The 20,203-nt window shown below is 37.3% G+C and overlaps 1 protein-coding gene across 8 annotated transcripts in view; it reads right to left on the reverse strand.

Annotated features, from left to right (window-relative positions):
* Window positions 1-20,203, reverse strand: part of CCSER2 (coiled-coil serine rich protein 2) — an 83,935-nt gene that overhangs the window by 11,864 nt on the left and 51,868 nt on the right. For 3 of the 8 annotated variants that reach the window (XM_068950718.1, XM_009677424.2, XM_068950719.1), the window contains 3 exons: window positions 15,458-15,541; window positions 13,855-13,941; window positions 10,898-10,996 (listed from right to left, as the gene is read on the reverse strand). In XM_068950718.1, the coding sequence (XP_068806819.1) occupies window positions 10,898-10,996; window positions 13,855-13,941; window positions 15,458-15,541 (270 nt within the window). Of the gene's footprint in view, window positions 1-1,472; window positions 1,558-10,897; window positions 10,997-13,854; window positions 13,942-15,457; window positions 15,542-20,203 lie in introns of all 8 variants that reach the window. The other 5 variants (XM_068950722.1, XM_068950721.1, XM_068950724.1 and 2 more) reach the window with 3 other exon arrangements.

The raw sequence follows: 20,203 nt of genomic DNA on the forward strand, positions 1-20,203 counted from the left end.
AGAGGATTGGCACCAGATTAGCATAAAATTTCTTCGTTGGCTAAGCCATCAGCGAGAATGAGAAGACACCAGAGGCACACATCTGGCAGTTCAGACACCACTCTCCCACTCTGACTCTCCAACTGCCAAGCTTCAAAAATGCAACATTTATGTGCTCCTCGGCTCTAAAACCGATCCTTTCAAACTCTGATTCTGTGCTGACAGGACAGCAAAATAGTTAGGCTCTGCTGCTGCTTGTACTATACCCAGAAACAGAACACATGACGATCACCTTCAGGGTTTCTGCATTCATTCCACACACGCACACAATATCCTACATCGAACAACACAGGGAAATAAAGCATAACCCACCACTGCAGAGAGAAAAGCCTATGAAACAGTGTGAGTTCCTGATGAGTTGTTTAGATGAATATTGCCACAGAAACATCAAGAGAGTATCTGAAATACTCATAAAATTCACAAGTTACTGTACAAGATTTTTTTTGTATTTGAAGTAATGGTAAGGATCATTACAATCTGAAATAAATGTAAGCTTAGTTTTCCAAGGTGCAGCTTACTCTTCAGATCTCCATGGGTCCTGGAAATTTCAGTGTTTCTGTAATTTTAATTTTACTCTATTTCTTGTCCAAATACACTCTTGAATATTGCTGGGCAATCAAACACACTGTAATCTGCAAATTACAGTAAACTTTAAAAATATAACTTTAGCTTCATTAACTAGTTATATTTCTTTGAACAATTATCTGTTTATAATGCAATACCAAAGCACAAAATAAGACTTACCATTCCTCTATAGCTATGTAAGCATACAGTTTTAAAATTAGCAATTGTCTTTTGTTTTGCAGATCGAAGGCAAGAGTACCAACGCATCTTTTATCAGCCCACATCGTAGCTAGCACATAAGCAATGTTAGTCAAATCATGCATGTTTTGCAACAGCCACTTCAATGCATTAGAAATCTTTTTACGATAAACATCAAAAGAAAAAGAAAATATTAGTTTCAGAAGAGCCATTCTGAAAAGTTAAGAAAACTTGTGAAAGGCAATGAAAAGCACCCTCTCACCAACATTTTTATGTACGTCCACAATATATTTACGTAAATAGCCACATATGCACGCATGCAGATTTATGAACAAACGGAACACATACACAAACAGGACAATATATTACAGCCATGAAAAAGAAAGGGAAAATGCAGCAAGGAAGATTTATGTTAGGACAAGACCGCAAACGAGCCTATTCAGGTGTGCCTCTGGAACTGCTGAAGTAAGTCAGCTTTCAATAGCTGGTACAAAAGCTGTAAGTTGTAGCTGCTTATACGCTAACTGAAGGAAGCATTTAGTTTAGCCAACTATTGTGTACGCCTGTATATCTGCCTGAGAAAGGAGGATACTACAGGATGAACAGTGCGTGCAAAGGGGAAGCTTCTACGGGAACACGGTGAGGGATATGAGTGAGAGGTACAGACTCACTCTGTCTGCGGTGCGGTGGAGCAGTCCGAGGGATGCCCTGGAATGAGCCCTGCCAGGGAGAGAAGGAGGGAGCAGAATACCCACCCTGTGCAGAAAGAGAGAGGGGGAAAAGTATAATAAAAAAGAGAACAGGGAAAAACAAGACACCAAAAAGTCACACCATTCTTTTTCCTTTTCCCCCAGAAAGCTATCACTGTATTTCTCAGTTGTTCTCCTTCGTAAAGGCAAACACTACATGCTAATAAAGCCCACAGGAAACTCGACCACTTTATGATGTCCTAAACTAGTCAGAAATCTTATTCTTTCAGGATAAGTGTGCAAGTGCTGCACAGAAAATACCTCAATTTTTTCAAAATATATGCACATATTTCTGTTAAAGATGTTTTTAAAGGGAAAGTATGAGAGATGAGCTTTTCAGGTTACAAATATATACTAAAAGTTATATATTTATTAACAATAACCTGCTTAACAACACCAATCTACTGGGAAGCCAAACAGTTTTAGTTTACAACTAAGAATCCTAGCACGGAGAAAAAGAAAGATTTTCTAGCAAAACTGTCATCCATGTGCTTTAGAGTTTGCTTGACTCATTTTGATAGCCTTATTATTGAATGTGAAAAGGATGGATGACGACACTTAACTGTGTTCTTTGTACTTTGTATTAGGAGCTTGAGCTTTACTGTTACAGAATCAGAATTATGCGTGTCAGTGGCATGCAGTTTGGCAAATGTTTCAGATTACTACAAAAGTGGCACATTACAGTATTTCTTTCTGAACTTGTATCATATCATGGTTGATGCGTTTTTGAAACAAGGAAAGTAATTTTATGCAGCCTAGCATTTTTTCCATACCCTTACCTATCCAAGCTGGAATTACCCTGTTAAAAATCAGATATTCTTATTCTTGATCTCCTGTATCAGAAAAGCAGGTCTGATTCTTTACAACCTCTTCGTGGCTTACCAACTGCAAACTGCTCTAACAAGTTCTGGAACAGCAGTGCTAGGGATAAGGACCACCGCTGCTCCCTGGCTGTCAGCGACCAGCAGCTAACGACAGCAGCTGCTCTTTCAGATAGGAGTCATAAAACATTTGAACTGATATCTAGACAGAAGATAATAGTGTACAGCTTGGCCTACCCTCCAGTTTCTCTGCTGGTATATCTGCACAGATCATGCCATCGGGGTCAGAACAAAACAAGAAAGAATTTTACTTCCATGCTTCCTTTCAAAAGATGTTAAGTGCCACAGCTTATTTCTATAAAGAAGTATTCCGCTTTTATTTATCTTAAAAGTTTAAAGATTTCCCTGGCCTCCCAGCTGTCTTCATCCAATTAAGTTTTATCCATCATTATTCCAAACTTCATTACTGCTAAGATGCAACTTAATAAAACATACATTTTAATCAATCCTTAGAATCTGCCAGCTCAAACACTTTTAAAATGGAACAGCAAAAACAGAAAAAAGTTTTAGAAGACGTCTTTATTCTTCTACAGAAACAAAGACAAGACAATTTTTGGAGCTAAACCTCAAAAAAACTCCAAAAAACAAAAAAAAAACCTTAATCTGATTATCTCTAGACTGAGGTATGAATTACCGAACATGCTCTTACAGTCTTCCAACAGTAGCCATCAACATCGACACAAGTTTTAGACTGCTGCATGAAAGAACGTTACAAGCTTTCTTCATCAAGCAGTATGACAAAACTACATAATTTGTCACACCAGTTGAGGTAGATATAAAAAGAAAAATATTCCTGGGAACAAGATTAGTCATTGATTGATATGACATTAACAAAATTTTTGCATTTCTACAGCACTATGTTTTCAGGCCATCTATTTTTCAGGTTTGTTCACATATCATCCTAAATTATTTTAGGGCAGTAGAACAAAGAAAAAAGAGGCTTTCCATTCTCTAAACATAACTGGCTTTCCAGATAGTTTAAAAAAACAAAACAAACAACAAAAAACCTAGCATCATCAAGCACAGGTCTTGCTTGGTAGGACCTGTGTGTGGAGGGTTGGCAACATGCTTTTTTCAGATTTCTGTCTTAATGCATTATAAATTTGAAAGAGTAGTGAAAATTTTGCATCCTCTCCATTTCTCCAAAGAAGAGATTCAGACAAGTATAAACCAGCTAAGCTGATAACAATTAAGATATATTATTGTAAAAGTAGATACATATTTAGACTTCCTGACACATTTCAGTCATTTTTAAGCATCCATATTAACACTGCACCAAAGCACAGCACCAAATACAGTATTCTCAATAATTCTTCTTGGCATCATTTCTCTACTCTTTGACCGGAGAAACTAAGGAAGAAAGGCCAAGCAACTTCCTTCGGAGTTTTGCCTGCTAAACCAAACTGCTCCCCGAGCTGGGTTCAGTCCTCCACCCCCCAGGTGCCAGAGCACTCTACTAGCTGAGAAGCAGAAGTAGCTATGCTTCAGGCAGCAGTCTTGAGTCCATATTAGTGAGCAAATACCAAACAGCTGGATTTCTTACATGTAAAATCCTAAAGAACACTGTTAATTCTACATCAAATAAAATGATTAAAAATCAACATCAGTGGAATCAAACAAGGATTAGAAAATACCATGCCAGGAATATTACGACTTATGTAGATTTTACCAAAGACTGTACTGATCCTGTAGATGTAGCATATTAAAAGATAGTTATCTGACAGTAAGTCTGGCTTATGAAACAATGACTTCTTTTAATAGCATTTTACAAAACTCCAGAAAAGAAATTTAGAGTTTTTTCTTCTTTAAATATCAGTGACTCACATACATTCCTGTCTATTGGTCAAATGCATGCTGAGGTTCCCAAAAAATCCAAACAGAAAAAAAAGACAGACACTCTAATAGGCATTTCTCCTCAGGTTATGGTAGTACAGAAAACTTGGCAGTTTCCTACTACATACTGGGGGGGGGGAACGGGACCCCTGAATTACAAAATTCATTTTATGTTTAATTATTAAGAAGGCTATAAAGTCTTTAACTTCTTAAAATAAGCAAGCAGTGCTAGAATTGAAAGATGAGAACATTACTTACCTTAGCTTTTATTTAATAAAAAAACAAATAACAACCAAAAATATATATTTGATAGGATTCTTCTGGGTTTTGAAGCTCAGCATGATGCAAAATATTCCACTTGCACTTTAGTGCTAGAAGGCAGTCACAGCAGTCCTCCCTCAGCCATCCTATGCCTCTAGCTGCTAAACACCAATCTCTCTCCTCTCATTTTCCAGTTACTGTAATCGTGAAATAGCAAAAGCCTCCCAAAAGAAAAGTGATTCAGAATTTTAAACATCAGACAGAAGAGCCTCAGAAAAAGAAAAGTCTAGAAAATTAAGATCAGATGAAATCAAGCAACTTGCAAATCAAAGGAAAATGATGAGTGTTTTTCAGCGGTCCTGATGAATTGTGCAATTGTTGCTAAACACTTTATGAATGTCTGACACTAACTGCATTGGGAAAATCTGTTTTTAAAAAACTGCTACAAAGACGTTAGGGCCAGAGTTGTTATTTGCTAGTAAAGGATCTCAACCTTAGAATAAGCAATCAGACAAAGAAAGGCAACCACTTGTGTCAGAGTAGGACAAGAAAAACATTTCTAAGCTATCACTGCATAGTAATTTCAGGCAAACAGTCGAACAGTACTGCCCTTTTTCCAAGGATATACCAATATCCAAAACTGCTACTGCTTCAGAAAGTGCTTCCCGCTGGTGAAGTACAAATACAGGAGGAAAGATCCAACTGTATCCATACGGCTGGAGTCAGGGCTTTGGGCCCTTCCAGTAAGAGATGATTTTAGCCGTCTCAGCTAGCATTACCACTCATCTCACAGAAACTCAGAACTCCACATTACAAATGAAGCTAGAATGACACGCTTCAAGTATCGATGCAAATGAAACGCTTTCACAGAAGCGTCCTCTTGCTGGCTTAGCACCTGGGAAGAGTATGAAGCAGCAGTTCTGACATGCAGTAATCCTTCTGGAAGTATTCAGGTCAAAACCCAGTAAGTCTTACAGTGCTGGTTTTGAATGAACAGCCAACAAGAACTGCCTCCGAAAAATCTTAAGGACCTCTCCTCTTCTGTGCGTACGCACACATATTATGCACTGTCACTGTTTACACAGCAAGAAGCAGATGCTCAACACAACTACTCTACCATGGTCCTGTCTCACCAAAAATGTGGGTGCGTCAGTGGTCTTCTCTTAGTACAATAATAGAACGCCAGGTGTAAAAGAGAGATCCTGGGATTCTCTAAGTGTCCAATGAGTGTGAAGATAATCACTAATACAAAAAGTGACCAGGCTGTAAAACGTGGAAATTTGAATTCATAGTTGCAGAGTCAATCAATATGGAAACTGTAAGGCTGAGACAGAGGGAAATGCTAAGGAAAGATAGAGGTAAACATCAAAAGGCAGCCAAAGTATTATGAAGGTTCACTGAAAAATTAAATGTGAAAGGCTTTTGAAAGACAAATTGAGACAATACTCAAATACTTAGAGGGCAAAGAATACCTCAGTGAGGAAGCAGAGCAGAGCTGCAGCAAAGAATACGTGTGCTCTCATCCAAACTGGGTTTTTTATTGTTTTACCAGAGACAATGACCTTGAGTACATTTCAAAATTAAAACTTCTTCTCACCACCACATACTGTTTTAAGACCAAGGAGGAACTTAGCTCTTAACTCTGTCTACTGTTCCAGGACACAACAGAGCACTCAGGAACTAGGAGGAGCTCCGTTACGCTAAGGAACTGGACATCGGGGCCAAAATCCTTTATAGATAACAACTTTTAGGTTCAAGAAGTCAAATAATTTGCTAGCACAAACTTAAGTCTTGATATCTACCCTCTTTACCTTCAAGGTATTTAGTATTACAGAAACAATGCTGCAAAGCCTGCAGGACAATTCTGACAATGGTTTTCTTCCTTTTAAGCTTTGTCCATTGACATAAAATCCTTAATGCAATTTCAGAGTCAATGCTTTCTTCAGGGCTTTATTTGTTTTGATTTTCCATGATAGTTAAATGACAGGTATAAATTAAATGCAAATGAATTCAATACAATAGACATATGAGGACTCCTTCTAGAAATGTCATGCTCTATCCTGTTAGCAAATACTTGGACAAGCCTTTATTATAAGGATGGCTAACCAAAAAGAATGGTTCTCTCTAAGTCACCGTTGTTTATACAGCCAGCCAGCAGTTACATAATGCAGCTTGGATAATACTGTCAGAGCACTACATATAAAAAAAAAAAAATACTGTGTAACAGATATGAGAGCAGCTAGGCTACAGGCAGCACGCTTGCTACTTATTAAACCTTAATACCCCTGATTTTCAAAACACTTGCTTTCAGCCACTAAGCCTTAAACACGCATACTAAGTTAAAAGAATTAACCTAGAGATACATAGTTTCCATTTATTTTCCTATTTACCTTGAAAAAGGAAAAACTAAAAGTACTTTCAGAAACGATGTGGTCCCTATTGAGAATAAACCCAGACAAGTTTCTGATTCACATCAGGATGGACCATTTTCTAGAAATGTATCTGGTAATAAAGACAGAAACAGGTAAGAAGATAACTTTTTAAAAAAGAAAATGTTCAATGATATCACAGGTCCACATACTGAGAGAAGCACAAAGTAATCAGAAATATTAGCTTCTTTAAGTAGATAGTAAAATTGCAATAAATCACTGCATTTCACATGGTCTTAAATTCCTAAACGGTGATTTTCAAAAATGGGTTTCCACACCCACCATTGCATAGCTTATTCTAGAATCTATTTTAAAAACATTACATTAACAATGTTTGCTAATGAAGTTTCTTGAACTATTTCAAGTATTTCTTGAAATAGTAAATTACTGTGGGTATGTTCCTTAACTGGTAATTATCCTTTAGAAATTAACAGACAGTATCAGTTCTGTTTGAATTTGTAAACTGTTAGAATAATCTTGAAGGTTACGGTATGTTAACTGAAGTGATTTTCTGATCTTCACCATGACTGTAAGTGTTAACCCATCAATCACTTTAAGAACAAATGAAATAGTTAAGTATTCCTCAACTTTGATAACTATTACCAAGTTTTTAAAAAGCAAAAAGCTTGCATGCTTCAAAGGAGTTCTAGTTTCGTTGCCAAGATTTCAATTAGAATTTGGTTTTTACGAAATAAAGTCTCTGTAAGAACTTCATAATTTCATAAACATGAACTACATTTTACAACTCATATCAAGTTTAGGAGCAATGAATCTGATTTCTCCCAGCCTGAGTTAAAACCCTCAGTTTTAAACTGAGCATGAAAGTTAATAAAGCAAAATGTTTTAGAAGAGGACATTGTTTCAAGTGAGAACGCAGTCTGCCCAAGTCTTTCTCCTGCTATTTCCCATTATTGTATTTCTACCTCATAAAACAGTCTATTGTTTCTCTTTTCTATTGCAAGATATAGTTATGTCATTTTGTTCCAGATCAAAAGCTATTTCATGCCAAAGTTATTCTACGTTTGTAGTTATATTAAACCATGCAAGTGAGTACAGCAATTCATATTAACAGACGAACTTTTTAAATCACTGTTTCCAAAAGAAATCCCACATCGCTCTCCATTGTAAAAAAACACTATTCTGAGTTTTATTGCAAACCATTCCAATACAAAACCCAGAACTTCAGCAAAGTGTTTTTTTCTTTTAAATGACTTTGGTTACTATATGAGAGAAGCAGAAAACGAACAGAGAGCATTTGTTTAGATTTAGCTTACCTTAACTGAGAAGATCAGTTCAACAGAGTTTCAAAGAGGAGAAAAAAAGCTCAAGTGCAGTCCTCAGCTAAATTATTTCTAATGTTGTCTATCTCCTCTTAGTTTCTCCCCGAAACAAGAAAAAACCCACAGAAGTATGATTTTTACTGCTGAACTTCCCGGGCTAGTTTAGATCATTTAGAAGTCACTGCTGTTAAAATGTATTCCATTTGCCCAGACCTTTACTACTAAATTCCTTTCCAAACTTGAAGGCATTAAGGTAAATGTAACAGTTTAAAATATCTATCTATACCTTTTAACAGATTTTTCCTTTCCACTATACCTTCTACTCCTGAACATCTTAGTCCCTGTAAGCACCTATATTTCTTTGCACTTCTTCCTGTACCCTGCTCCTGAAAACACTCAACCCACTGGTTTCCCCCCCCCCCCCGTCTTTTTTCAAAGCAAACAAGCCCATTCATAGAAAACACTTCATATTCCTGAAATGCAGAAATTTCTGGAAGAGGCTTTGGAGTTCATCCAACAGCATCATTACAAAAATCACGCTTAATTAGCTACTAACTAATATATCATTGTATTCAAGTGAAATTGAATAGAAAGTTTAGAAGTCTGATCCTCAGAACCAGAGCTTCACTGCAACAGCAAGACTAGTATCTTCCTTCCAAAAAATCTCATTTTAAGCAGCTCCTATCAATTTCTGCTTGCTTATGGAAAGCCTACATATAACTTCTAAATAGGTAAATGAGAATCCATTCAAAAAAGTTTCTGCCCAAAACTTTTGAGCTATCATTTACAAGTGAAAGTCCCTAAAATAAAGTGTATTTTGAGCATTTGCCAATACTTGGGGAATCTTCACAAATCCATAACTTTCTTGAGAAACTTTACATGCAAAGGGAGATAAAAATGTAGAGATGTTTATAGAGTGCACCTGTAAGTGGGTGTGTATATATATATATATTTTTATATGTATGCACGTTTACGTACCCACACACATAAACATACATGTATATACACACAACTATGAACACAGCAGGGGCCAAGATTTGTTGTTTAAGATACTCTCCCTCAAACTGTTTTAAATTCCGTAAGACAAAGGAAGTGTCTCTGAGACAAGACTACTGAATGTCTATTCACATCTGTGCCTAAAGTAAAAAGCAGTTGGAAGAGAAAACTCAATTGTTGCAACTCTAAGTAGGAATAAATGTACTTCAACCTGACCAAATGGATATTTGGACTGAATGACTCCCTCTACCTGATATAGCATTAACTTAGCCTCTCCCATTCGCCATCTCCCGTATCTCCGTCTTGCAAGTTGCTCAAACTGAAGCTTTCGTAGTTGGTTAACTAATTTTCAATATTTACTAATTTTTTTTTGAATTTACTGAAAAAATAAGAGACTAAAACAAAAAGCACCATGGAAGCAAGGACAGCCGCTAACCTGGAAACAGCATTGTAGGGGGAGGGAAGGGGGTGTCAAATGAATACCACATATATGAAATTAAAACTTGGTAAAAGAAAACAATACAAGAGCTCAAAAAGCACCAAAGAAACAGGAAAAAGATATAAACAAATAAGCAAGTACACCAAGTGTACCTGGGGGAACAGAAGAGGCAGAGGAAAATGGAAGGTACTCAAGGTTACATTCTCTTGACTTTGGGCAGTTAACAGACAACAGGCGGCCAGAAAGCGTGGCCTCAGCAGAAGAAAGCTCTCTGCTAGAAACTGCTGAACAAACCCCAAGGTGGTATTCCTACCCTAGCACTAAATATTCAAAGAAGTAATTTTTAGAGGGACAGTAGAGCGGGCTCATCTCTATTACCATCTTACATCATTTGCCGCCCCCTCCAGTCAAGTGACTTAAGGCCAGGTAAGAACAAATCTAATTCATTTTCAGTTGTTGGAAAAAAATCTCTCAGGGTTTGTTAGCTAGAGCAGTAGCTGCCAGACTATCATCTGCAGCTGGTGACTGACAAAAGCCTTTTTCACTACTCCAAGATAATCACTTATTATTATATCACAGCAAATGTGTTGTCCCTCCCCCATCTCAAGTATGCTATTACTGATCCATGAAGAATATAACAGTTGTAAAATGGAAGAAATGTGATCCATGCAACAACATATGGGAATGAAGATGTCTGTCACAGTGATTTTCACCCAATAAATTTGTGAACAAGTTGAGTTCTTCAAATATATGACCAAAAAAAAAAGATTATAGTGTTTTTGGACAGAAATTTTATGATGAAACACACTGTCACTTCTCCACAACAACTATGAGCACAGCAACAATGAAACTTAAGCAGGAAAAAAAAACAGATAAAAGGTCAAGCATCAATGACTAAATTCATGATAGGAAATGTCTGGATATATGATTAGAGATACAGCTTGGGCTGACTTACTTACATTAATCACCCTGCGCACTATTTAAGAGGATAGCCTTCTAAAGCTTAATTAGGTATTTTAAAATATATGTTTATGACAAACGTTTAAATAAGAGAGCTACAAATAAATGTACAGGAGGTCCAGAGCAGAAAGGATATAAGAATACAGTACCCTCAGATACAGAACTAAACCTCTTAAACAAGGCCATCTGGCGTGACGGCAGTAACATTGCAACTGGGGAAGGAAATGCAGGAAGTCATACTCAAGGAGGAAGGGCAAGTTTTACTCACAGAACTTCTCCTCCAGGAGGTTTGCGTAAATTTGTCAGCATGCAAGCATGTTGCCCCTGCAAGTTTTTCATTGTCTTTCTGGCAGTCACATCTAGTGGCCTTAATCCCCCAAAAAGAGAGAGAAAAAGAGAATTTACTAGAAAATAACTGATTAAGTCTATTATAAAACAGAGCAAAGGCAGCGTAGCACACTATTGTTAAACTGGAGAAACTAATATTTACAGTACTACATAGCCACTTCTCTGGCCAAAGTATGTATATAAATAAACGTTAACTTCTAGAATGGGTTTTTGGTTCACTTGCATTTCTAGAACATCACATTCAAGTCACCTTTAAGTAACTGTGAATGTAAGTTTCACCCATCTTCACAGCAGAGTTCCTTAGCCTCAACAAAGCCTTTCAGTTACTACAGCATTTAGACATACAACCTAGCAGGAAAGGCGAGATTTCTCTGAAGGCATACGGTACGAGCGAGACTACGCATACCAAAATGAGTGCTTACTGTAAAACTCTAATAGGCAAGACAGTTTGTTCTGATGGACTGCTATCTGGAAAACTGTTTAAGAAGCAGAGCAGAGAGGCAAATCTTAACCTTTCATTTTCATTTTAGAGAGAAAATAATCACAGGCTACTTGTGGGGGAGACCACAGCTCAGTTTCAGTGTGCACATATACACAACTGCACACACAAGAGTTCATTAGAGATTACAGGCACACAAGACGCTGTCCAGCCATGGAAAAACAAACATGGCATGCACCCTTCAGCATCTCCTCTATGCTAGGGTTTTGCTGTTTGATGACATTCAAGGTTTGGAACACCAGACCTTTCCGGTGTCTCCCAAATTTGTTTTCTTACTGAATTATTCCTGCCTCCCTTTGAAAAGAGAAAAACCTAGCTTGTTCAGTCTTACTCTCAGGCTATGCCAGTCTGGAGGACGTGCAACGTTAAATACTAGCGCTTTGAAATTCTAGATGTTGAAGCTCTGTACCGTCAAAAATTCAATATCCCAATTACTGTAGGAGGGTAGAGCATCTGTACTTAGTCTTGTGAGATTCCAAAGCAGTAGGCTTAAAAACAGAAACATTTGTATGTACAGAAGTAACAATAGTAGAAAATCTAAATGCATCTTTTTGCAATTAGTGTGCACACTTTAAATAAATGGACGTAACTTCACGGTTAGAACGATAATGAACAGTTTCAATAGTATCTCTGAATCCTCCAGTTTCTCTGAGGAATGTTTACCTTCCATGTGTAACATGATACCGTATCCTCCTCTATTAGCAAAGAGGAGGCGATCTCTCATATCTATGTATTCTTGATAAGCAGCAGGTTGGCTCTGGCATCTTGCTGGGAAGAGAGTTAATGGCTACTGGGGAAGGAAGGACGGACGGACGGACAACGCTCAGTACAGCGCCCACACTGTAGATTCTACCGTTTCAGCATCTAACACCGTCTGGCATGTGCTTATCATGTTTATTTTAAATTGATACAAATAAAGTACTGATCTAGAGTTACTGTTTATCTAACATTTAACTCCACTGAACTATTTCTCCCTGCCAGGACAGTAGATGAAAGATACACGTGTGTATTATATACATGCATAAAACACGAAAATGCAATAGCTGCAAATATCTGCGATTAACCAAAAAGATGAAAGGCTAGGAAAAGGAGAAAAAGAGAAAAAGGATAACGTGGAGAGACAAAACCTGGAACAGAACTCCACTATAAAGGTTTCCATGGTTTAACAGAGGAGGATGTACGGGGGTTTCCTACAAAATTCATTACAAAATGACAATTTGATATCCAATGTCAGACTTGCACCTAATTACTATGAATTGAAAATGGATGTGAAAGAATGATAAATATATACTCTCGCTAGTCATAGAAGATGCATGGATTGCACAGGTAAAGAAAGGAAAGCAAAAAAGCCACTCCCATCACAGAATTTTGTTTGGAATGTTTTTATGAAGTCCAGCATCCATTGCAATGACATGTTATCCCCCCCCCCCCCCCCCACGCTAAACTTACAGATTTTTAATTGATATTAGATCAAATCAGTTTGAAGAGAATTTAAGCAGTATTTTAACTAAGTAACTTCAGAAAATGGCTTGAAAGTGTGGGGCTACTTTACAAGAATCAGAATAGCAAGCTATTTTGTCAGAACCAGATGCAAAGACATACACAACAAAATCCAAAATTAACTTATAACAAGACCAAAAATCCAAAAGGCACATATCAGTTTTGCCTGAGAATTTGTGTGCGTGCCTGAACTGATTCATGATAAAACTGTGTCCCACTGGCTTCAGAGACATAACTATCTACTTGGCCAAATTGAGATTTATTTATTTATTTATTTTTTAAATAAAGAAAAAACTTTGAATACCACCCCGCTCACTCAGCTTCAAGTTCCACGACAGAATACATTCTACGTTAAACTAATGGGTGGAAGGGAAAAGGAGAGGAAAAAAAGACAGAAGAGAAAGGGAGAGGAAAAAAACGCAGACGAGAAAAGGAGAGGAAAAAAAAGGCAGAAGAGAAGCCCAATTCTAGTTAAAGTACTTCAAGCATAAAGTGCCTTATCTTTTTTGCTATTTTTGGACACCTTCTAGAATTTTATGCTCAAAGTGTTTCTTTCAAGAAATGAAAGCTATTTAAGCATTGCATAAATGTCCTTGCCTAGGGCTTCTCAAATCATGACTGGCCTACAGAATTAACGATGCCAGCTACAAACACAGTAGTGCCTGCAAAACTGGGCCGCTAACTGAACCATTACGGACCCATGAGTCAGGCAGCTCTAGAGAGAGCCACAAACTCAACCTTCATTACAGTGAAAGTGTAGAAAAAGTCAGTCAAAATTAGAAGTCTAGCCTTCTTAGAGCCTTCATAAGAGCAAGGTATAAAAGTCATGCTCTGTGGTGTACGCTTGGGACTTAGTTAAATATTTAAATTATACTTACAAGTTGATGCTCTAATCGGTTGATTGTTTCATCCTTTTTCTTCAGTTCATCTTTAAGCTGCTTGATTTCATTTAGCAGATCTTCCGTCTGCAACAGAACATTGGGCAATACGAAGTTTTCCATGAAGGCTACACAATCTGAATTAACACCTCCACAAGGCATATTAAATCAGATATTTACGGAACTCTGGCAGTAACATTAACACATACTTTCCTCTCAGCTTGTCACTTTATGCTTTCTTCCCGTTATTCACATGCTGACATGGGCTGTGGGTATATAACCTAAAGAGTGAAGAAACTTGACTAGAAGTCTCTTTGTAAGACAGAGTTGAACTAACCCACTAAGCGTTCAGGGTAGGTACCTAAAAGTTAATCAGCTGCATTTTTGATGCAATGATTCATCCGTTGTGTAATGACTAGCAGCAGGGGGAGAGCAACAACCCTAGCCATCAAGTACTACTTATCCTCCTCATTATCTAAAAAAATATTTCAAAGCTCGACACTACAGTGAACTATTTGAAAAACATTAACACGATTTATTCTGCAACTTTGCAAACTATATGCTGACATCATTTTAAAAAATTAATTCAAAACACTTAGTACTTGTTGTTATGAAATTAGAAGAACAATACTTTTTCCTCTAGGAATTAAGCCTAAAATTTTGAGGGACAAACCTATATCTGGCTATAGAAGGACAAACCTAAATATAGTAGAAATACAATTAAAGAGAAAAGAAGGCCTCAGTGTTAGTAATTTAGACCTCAGTGCTGCTTTGGCAAAGCTTTTTAATTCTGAAACTAGGATTTGGACAGATGGACTTCAGACAAGTATAAGACTCTACGTGTTCTTGCCTTTCAAGAAGAATTTCTAAATTCATTCTCTCTTAAGAAGTTGCTATTATTCCCCTCCTGTAAGTGCAGAATTAGCAGCCTTTCTATACTGATTTTACAATAAGAAGCCCAAGTAATCCTATAAAACCTTAGCACGGTAAAAAGCACAACATGACAAATCTGTGTCCATGAAAGACCACCCTTTTTGGAACATCTAATATAATTGCTTCTGTCTTTAAATACCCATTCTAACGCAATGAACGCATCTTTGATTCTGTGGGGTTTTTTGTGATCATAAGAACTTAAACACGTGCATTTTCTCAGGGAAAATTCACTCTAGGCGAAAGATACTTTAAACTGGAGCACAGGTTAACAACAAATGTAATAAAACATAGAAAGTATTTAATTATGGTGTGATTACACTTAGAAGCAAAAACTGCATTTTCAAAACTTAGTATTAGACCACATTCTAACAGTTATCAAACAGGCAGGCAATTTTTGAAGGAAGCTACCCTGCAGCTGTTCATTCTCACATATGCTACAAATAGGAAAAAGCAAAGTTATTTCAATTATTTAAACTGTACATGAATTTGTAAGCATGCAAAAGGTAAATAAATCCACATTAACAAAAACTGAAAAGATAAACTATATAAATATTTGCTAGGTTTGTATTTAAACAGATGCAAGAAGCACTGCTTTTCAAGGATACAGAAGTTTATCTTTTACAAACAGGTTTCTGTCTCTGTTCCATAGGAGTACATCAGTGTCATTTACCTTAAAAGTTGGTTCAGCTTCTTGGGGTTCTGGACTTGATGGCATCGAGAGTGGGATGTCCTGGAGTGACACGTTTTCATCAGTCTGTCAGAGAAAAAGAAGAACAAAGACTTGAATTACTTGCTGAAACAACTCTTTCAAGCTTGCTTTCAAGACTGGAGAAAGCATCTCTCTGGGGAACCTGTTACAATATCTGACCTCACGGTGAATTTTTTTTTTTCTTGATAGGAAACAGTCTCCCTTGCTGCAGCACGTGTCCGTTGCCTAAATGAGGGCCATAAATTGCCTCTCTCATGAAGCCGTAGGTAGGAGGAGCTGTAGCTATGTTTAAGAGCGTTGATTCTGAGCAAAACTCTGGCAAACACTGGCCACTGTTCAACTGTTCTATGGCAGGAAGGAAGGGTGATACTACGTGATATAAAAACCTTATTTTCCTTCAGAATCTGCACTACAAATATGTCTGAGTAATTTCAAAACACTCAGCCACAATGTTTCAGCTAGGGATTCTCAACTAAAATAGCTACATTTGCTACTGGGTTGACTAACGCAAAATTAATCCATAGCCGTCAGAACTAAATCTCAATTACGAAAACCGGAACCATGGAAAAGTATTCTTTCCCTCCCACCGACAGCCACCAATTCTGAAATTAAGCACAGCAGGTAGAAATAGAAAGAACCTGCAAAGATGCCAAAAGATACCTGCCTGGATGTGTCCTGAAGCACTTACGCTGCCATGACAAGAACAGCAGCAGCTGTTGCGTGCGGTTTTCCAAACCTGCGGTGCTCAGCCCTAACAATTCAGCTGGGTTACAGAGTCGAAGTCAGAGACCAAACAATTGACAAGGTATTCCCCTCATGCAGTCTCCTGTTTGTACTGTGATGGAAGTTGCGCCCGATCTAGCGTGACATATACTCACAGTGCAATCACAATACAATTATTCTGTGGCCCTACAAGACCACAACTCCCGTTTCCTTGGCCTGAAAAGATTTTTTCTCTTGTTGCCTTGTTCCCACCATCTGCAATCTTTTCAAAAGAGAAAAAAAAAAAAAAAAATCTTTTTCTGCGTATTATCCTCCTCAATTTTTTAAAGTACTTTGGGGGAAAGGCAGAAGAAGTTTCTCTTCCCCAGTGTCCTCACTGCCTCAGGTTGCATTTGGAGAAGATGTAAGATCAGCATATGCTTCAAAGCCCATCTAAAACCAGTATAAGGTCAAACCAGCAACTCCCAAAAATCCTGAGAGCTAAAGCAGCTCAAATGCTAAAGATCAATTAAGAAAATCAATAGACCTGTTTATGTTCTTTATGTCCCTGAGGTATGTATTCGGCTTTTTTTAATCCATAAGAAATATTTCTCATATAAATTAAACGGCAGAGACACACCTCAAGAGAGATCGCCCAGAGGTTTTTAAAAACAGTAATAAATTAAAATTTATGAACTTTTAGTCACTGACTGCTTGCAGCCAAAATATGCACAATCATCTAAATACATGAAAAATAGTAAGACCTATCATACAGTTCAAAATTGCTTTTACCATATTAAAGACCGTTAAATTTAATTCTGTCACTTGCATGTAATTTTGCATCTCACAGTTATTTTCTTCTATTTTTTAACCTTCTTGACTTTTTTCTTTTTTTTGACCAAGACCACTCATTTGAGTAGGAGTCAAATTTCAGTTCAGCTTTTTTGCTGAAGGCTTCTGACTCCTTCGACTTACACACAGTCCAACGCACAGCTGTATTCAACTCACAAGCAGCTGCTCGTCCCTTCCAGGCACATTGCCAGCACCGAGGTGACAGGCTGATGGAGCAGTTTGCAGTCTAGTAGGAACAAATTCTAATGCAGTGTCTTGAAATGTTTTGCACAATACTACTACCATAAAGAAAAGAATAAGAACCTTATTTAACCCAAAGCATTTCTAAAATTTTAGAGGGAACAAGCAGCAATTAACAGATTTCTTCCATATTTCTGTTATTTAAAATAACTACTCAAACAAGTTACACGCACTCAGAAGAAAAAGTATGATAAAGTTATCTATAATTGTAAAGGAGTAACCACAGGAATGAAAAAAAACATGAAACAAAGACAAATTTACAATTTCAAAAAAAGCCGCTTGCATATATTTTTAAATCTCTCTCTCTCTGTAGTACCTCTGACATACCTTTTACCTGCCAACCAGTGAAAGGTACGGAACGGGAGAAATAAAACACTCCCCAATAGTAGATTAAGACCACATTGCAAAGACAGCCGGTACGTCACAAATTTTCCAGCAATTCAAATAAAGTGCTCAAGCCCTATCCCATACCTGACTAAAATCACTGCAAAGCAAGAGGTAAGCTCATTTGCATCACTTCCCTTACCACTTGCTTAATTATTTTAATATACCTAATAAACAGTACAACCGAAAGCAAACGTTCAGAACTAATACTACCAATGGAAACTCCAATACTGAATTGAGAACACATACTAGTAGTAACAGTGTGGAAGATTATGAATCTTTTCTTGTTCTCCCTTTTCCTTCTCCCTAATCATATCGCTAAAATGAGACGTGAGGAGGGGAGTGAGTAGGCAGAAAAATGAAAAGAATAAGAAAATAGCTATCCCTGTACAAAGAAAAAGAGCTGAAAGCATAATTAGCAGAACAAATGTAACTTGTTACATGCACATACTATTTTTGATAGCCTTTGGGATACCAGTAGAGAGTGTACAATTTTAACCTTTAGGCAAAGCATTATGATAATAAACTTAATATAGCTTATCATTACCTTGCGATAGGCAATATAAAAAAAGCTGCTGGCTCTTGTTTCTTTTACCTGAGTGACATTTCCTACACCAGCAGGATACATTGTTTCTCTACACCATAATATAAAAAGCTAAGTACCTAACTTTTACCATAAACATGTCTTTAAAACAGTTGAAGTAGTCTTATTTCTGCCAAAAGAGGCTTTGCAAAAAGAACATCTCAGAACAGTTTCTATTAGGCAACAAGCATCGAAAAAAATGCTTATCAAATGCGCTTAAAAATAAGTTATATGTGAAAGCATAAGCAAGAACAAAACCTTGTAATCTAATTTCCTTAGCAGATCAACATTTTTGTAAAAGAGCAGCATGAGAAGGGAAAAATCCACAGTCAATCAATACTATTTGTAATTATTTCCTAATTTTAAAATGTTGCAGCAAATTATTCAAACCTAATACATCCTGGCATTCCTGTTACAGTCACTTCTAAACATTATTGGCACTTTAGGCATGAAAATAACAGTACACAAACTGACAGAGGACTAACGTTGCAGATGTTCCCATTTAATTAGCTACGTAGGGACAGTCTTCAATTATAGATTCACTTTCCACCCTGGTATAAATTCATATATATTATTTGTATGCAGTGTTTAATCTAGCATATTCTGTTTTCAGAAGCAATCAATATTGCAGTGACTGATCACTTCACAGTCCTTTTCTCTTGGCTAGGAGTATCAATAACCCATCTGAATTTCTAGCTTTCTGAAGCGATGTTCAATTCGATTACGTTCACTGGAAATTTGCTACATGACTTAAGTTAACAGCATACGCTTCATCTTATGGCCAGCTTTGGGCAGTCCCTATGGAACAAACCAGAGTAATCATAGGCTGGAAGAATTATGGCAAAGCTGAAGTCAGAAACCATTACACACTGAACCCCAGCAAGTCTTACAGTCATCCTATATTTATTAATAGCTAGCTGCATGAAAGGAAAAGCTGCGAGGGCGGAAGGGGGGCTCGCACCCAAATTCTCTTTAAAGAGTTTTAGAACACACAAAGACTAAAAGGTTGCTATGAAAAAACTTTCTCCCTAACTCTTTGAAAACAAATGGGAGCAGATTCGTGTTCCTCATTAAATGAAAGTTAAGGAGCAGTAAGACACAATTTACCACATCTGTAACAATGTTTGAACTGCATAGGCTGCCTACGCACCCAGACCACAGTAATGTCTAAAGCTCTGCAACCCTGACTATCAAAGTAGCATCTGATTTCATGCTGAATATTATTTCTGCTTCACATTCCTCTTCAAAGCCTCTCTGCAGAGAAAGTTTATCATCCATCTGTTCATTTTACCATCCCAATAATAAAAAAAAATCATAATTTTTTAAAAAGTTACTGCAGACCAGTTTTTTCATTGTTTTAGGATGGACCCAGTGAAAGTCAGGGAGAGAACGTTAAATGCACTCGTAGGTAAAACTACATCAATCCTTTCTTCCCCGAGTGTTAAGGCTGTCATGCAACTTATTCCTCCGGACAACTAATTTTACAGGTGTGAGATATTTTCATGTACCCACTCTCAAGTGTTAGAGCCTAACCCAAGTGGTGGATTACATTCTCAAGTCCATATCTGTCATTTCCACTTTCTCCCAAAAATATAGGCTAAAGATTATGAGAATAAACCTCAAGTACGGCTGTTGCTGTTACACTACAATTCACCCAAATGCAAACAGCCGTAAAACAGAAAAATGTAGTTTTGAATGCATGGACTCATCTGCTGTGAATACGCCCAAAGTTCTGACTGTTACTCTCTTCCGCCCATGCTTCTCTCATGACCCCCAAAAAAGGGAGGAAACAAAAGGAAATTAGCAACGCCGCGTTCTGTGCTATATTCAAGATATCCTAAACTCCAAGCAGAACTTGTTACTCTACAGAGCACTAACTTCAAACATATCGCCACTATCACCCAATAGCCTGTAAAACCAATGCCATTTTTGTCACCTATTGTCTA

The sequence above is a fragment of the Struthio camelus genome, chromosome 7 (genome assembly GCF_040807025.1).
Source record: "Struthio camelus isolate bStrCam1 chromosome 7, bStrCam1.hap1, whole genome shotgun sequence".
Lineage (NCBI taxonomy): Eukaryota > Metazoa > Chordata > Aves > Struthioniformes > Struthionidae > Struthio > Struthio camelus.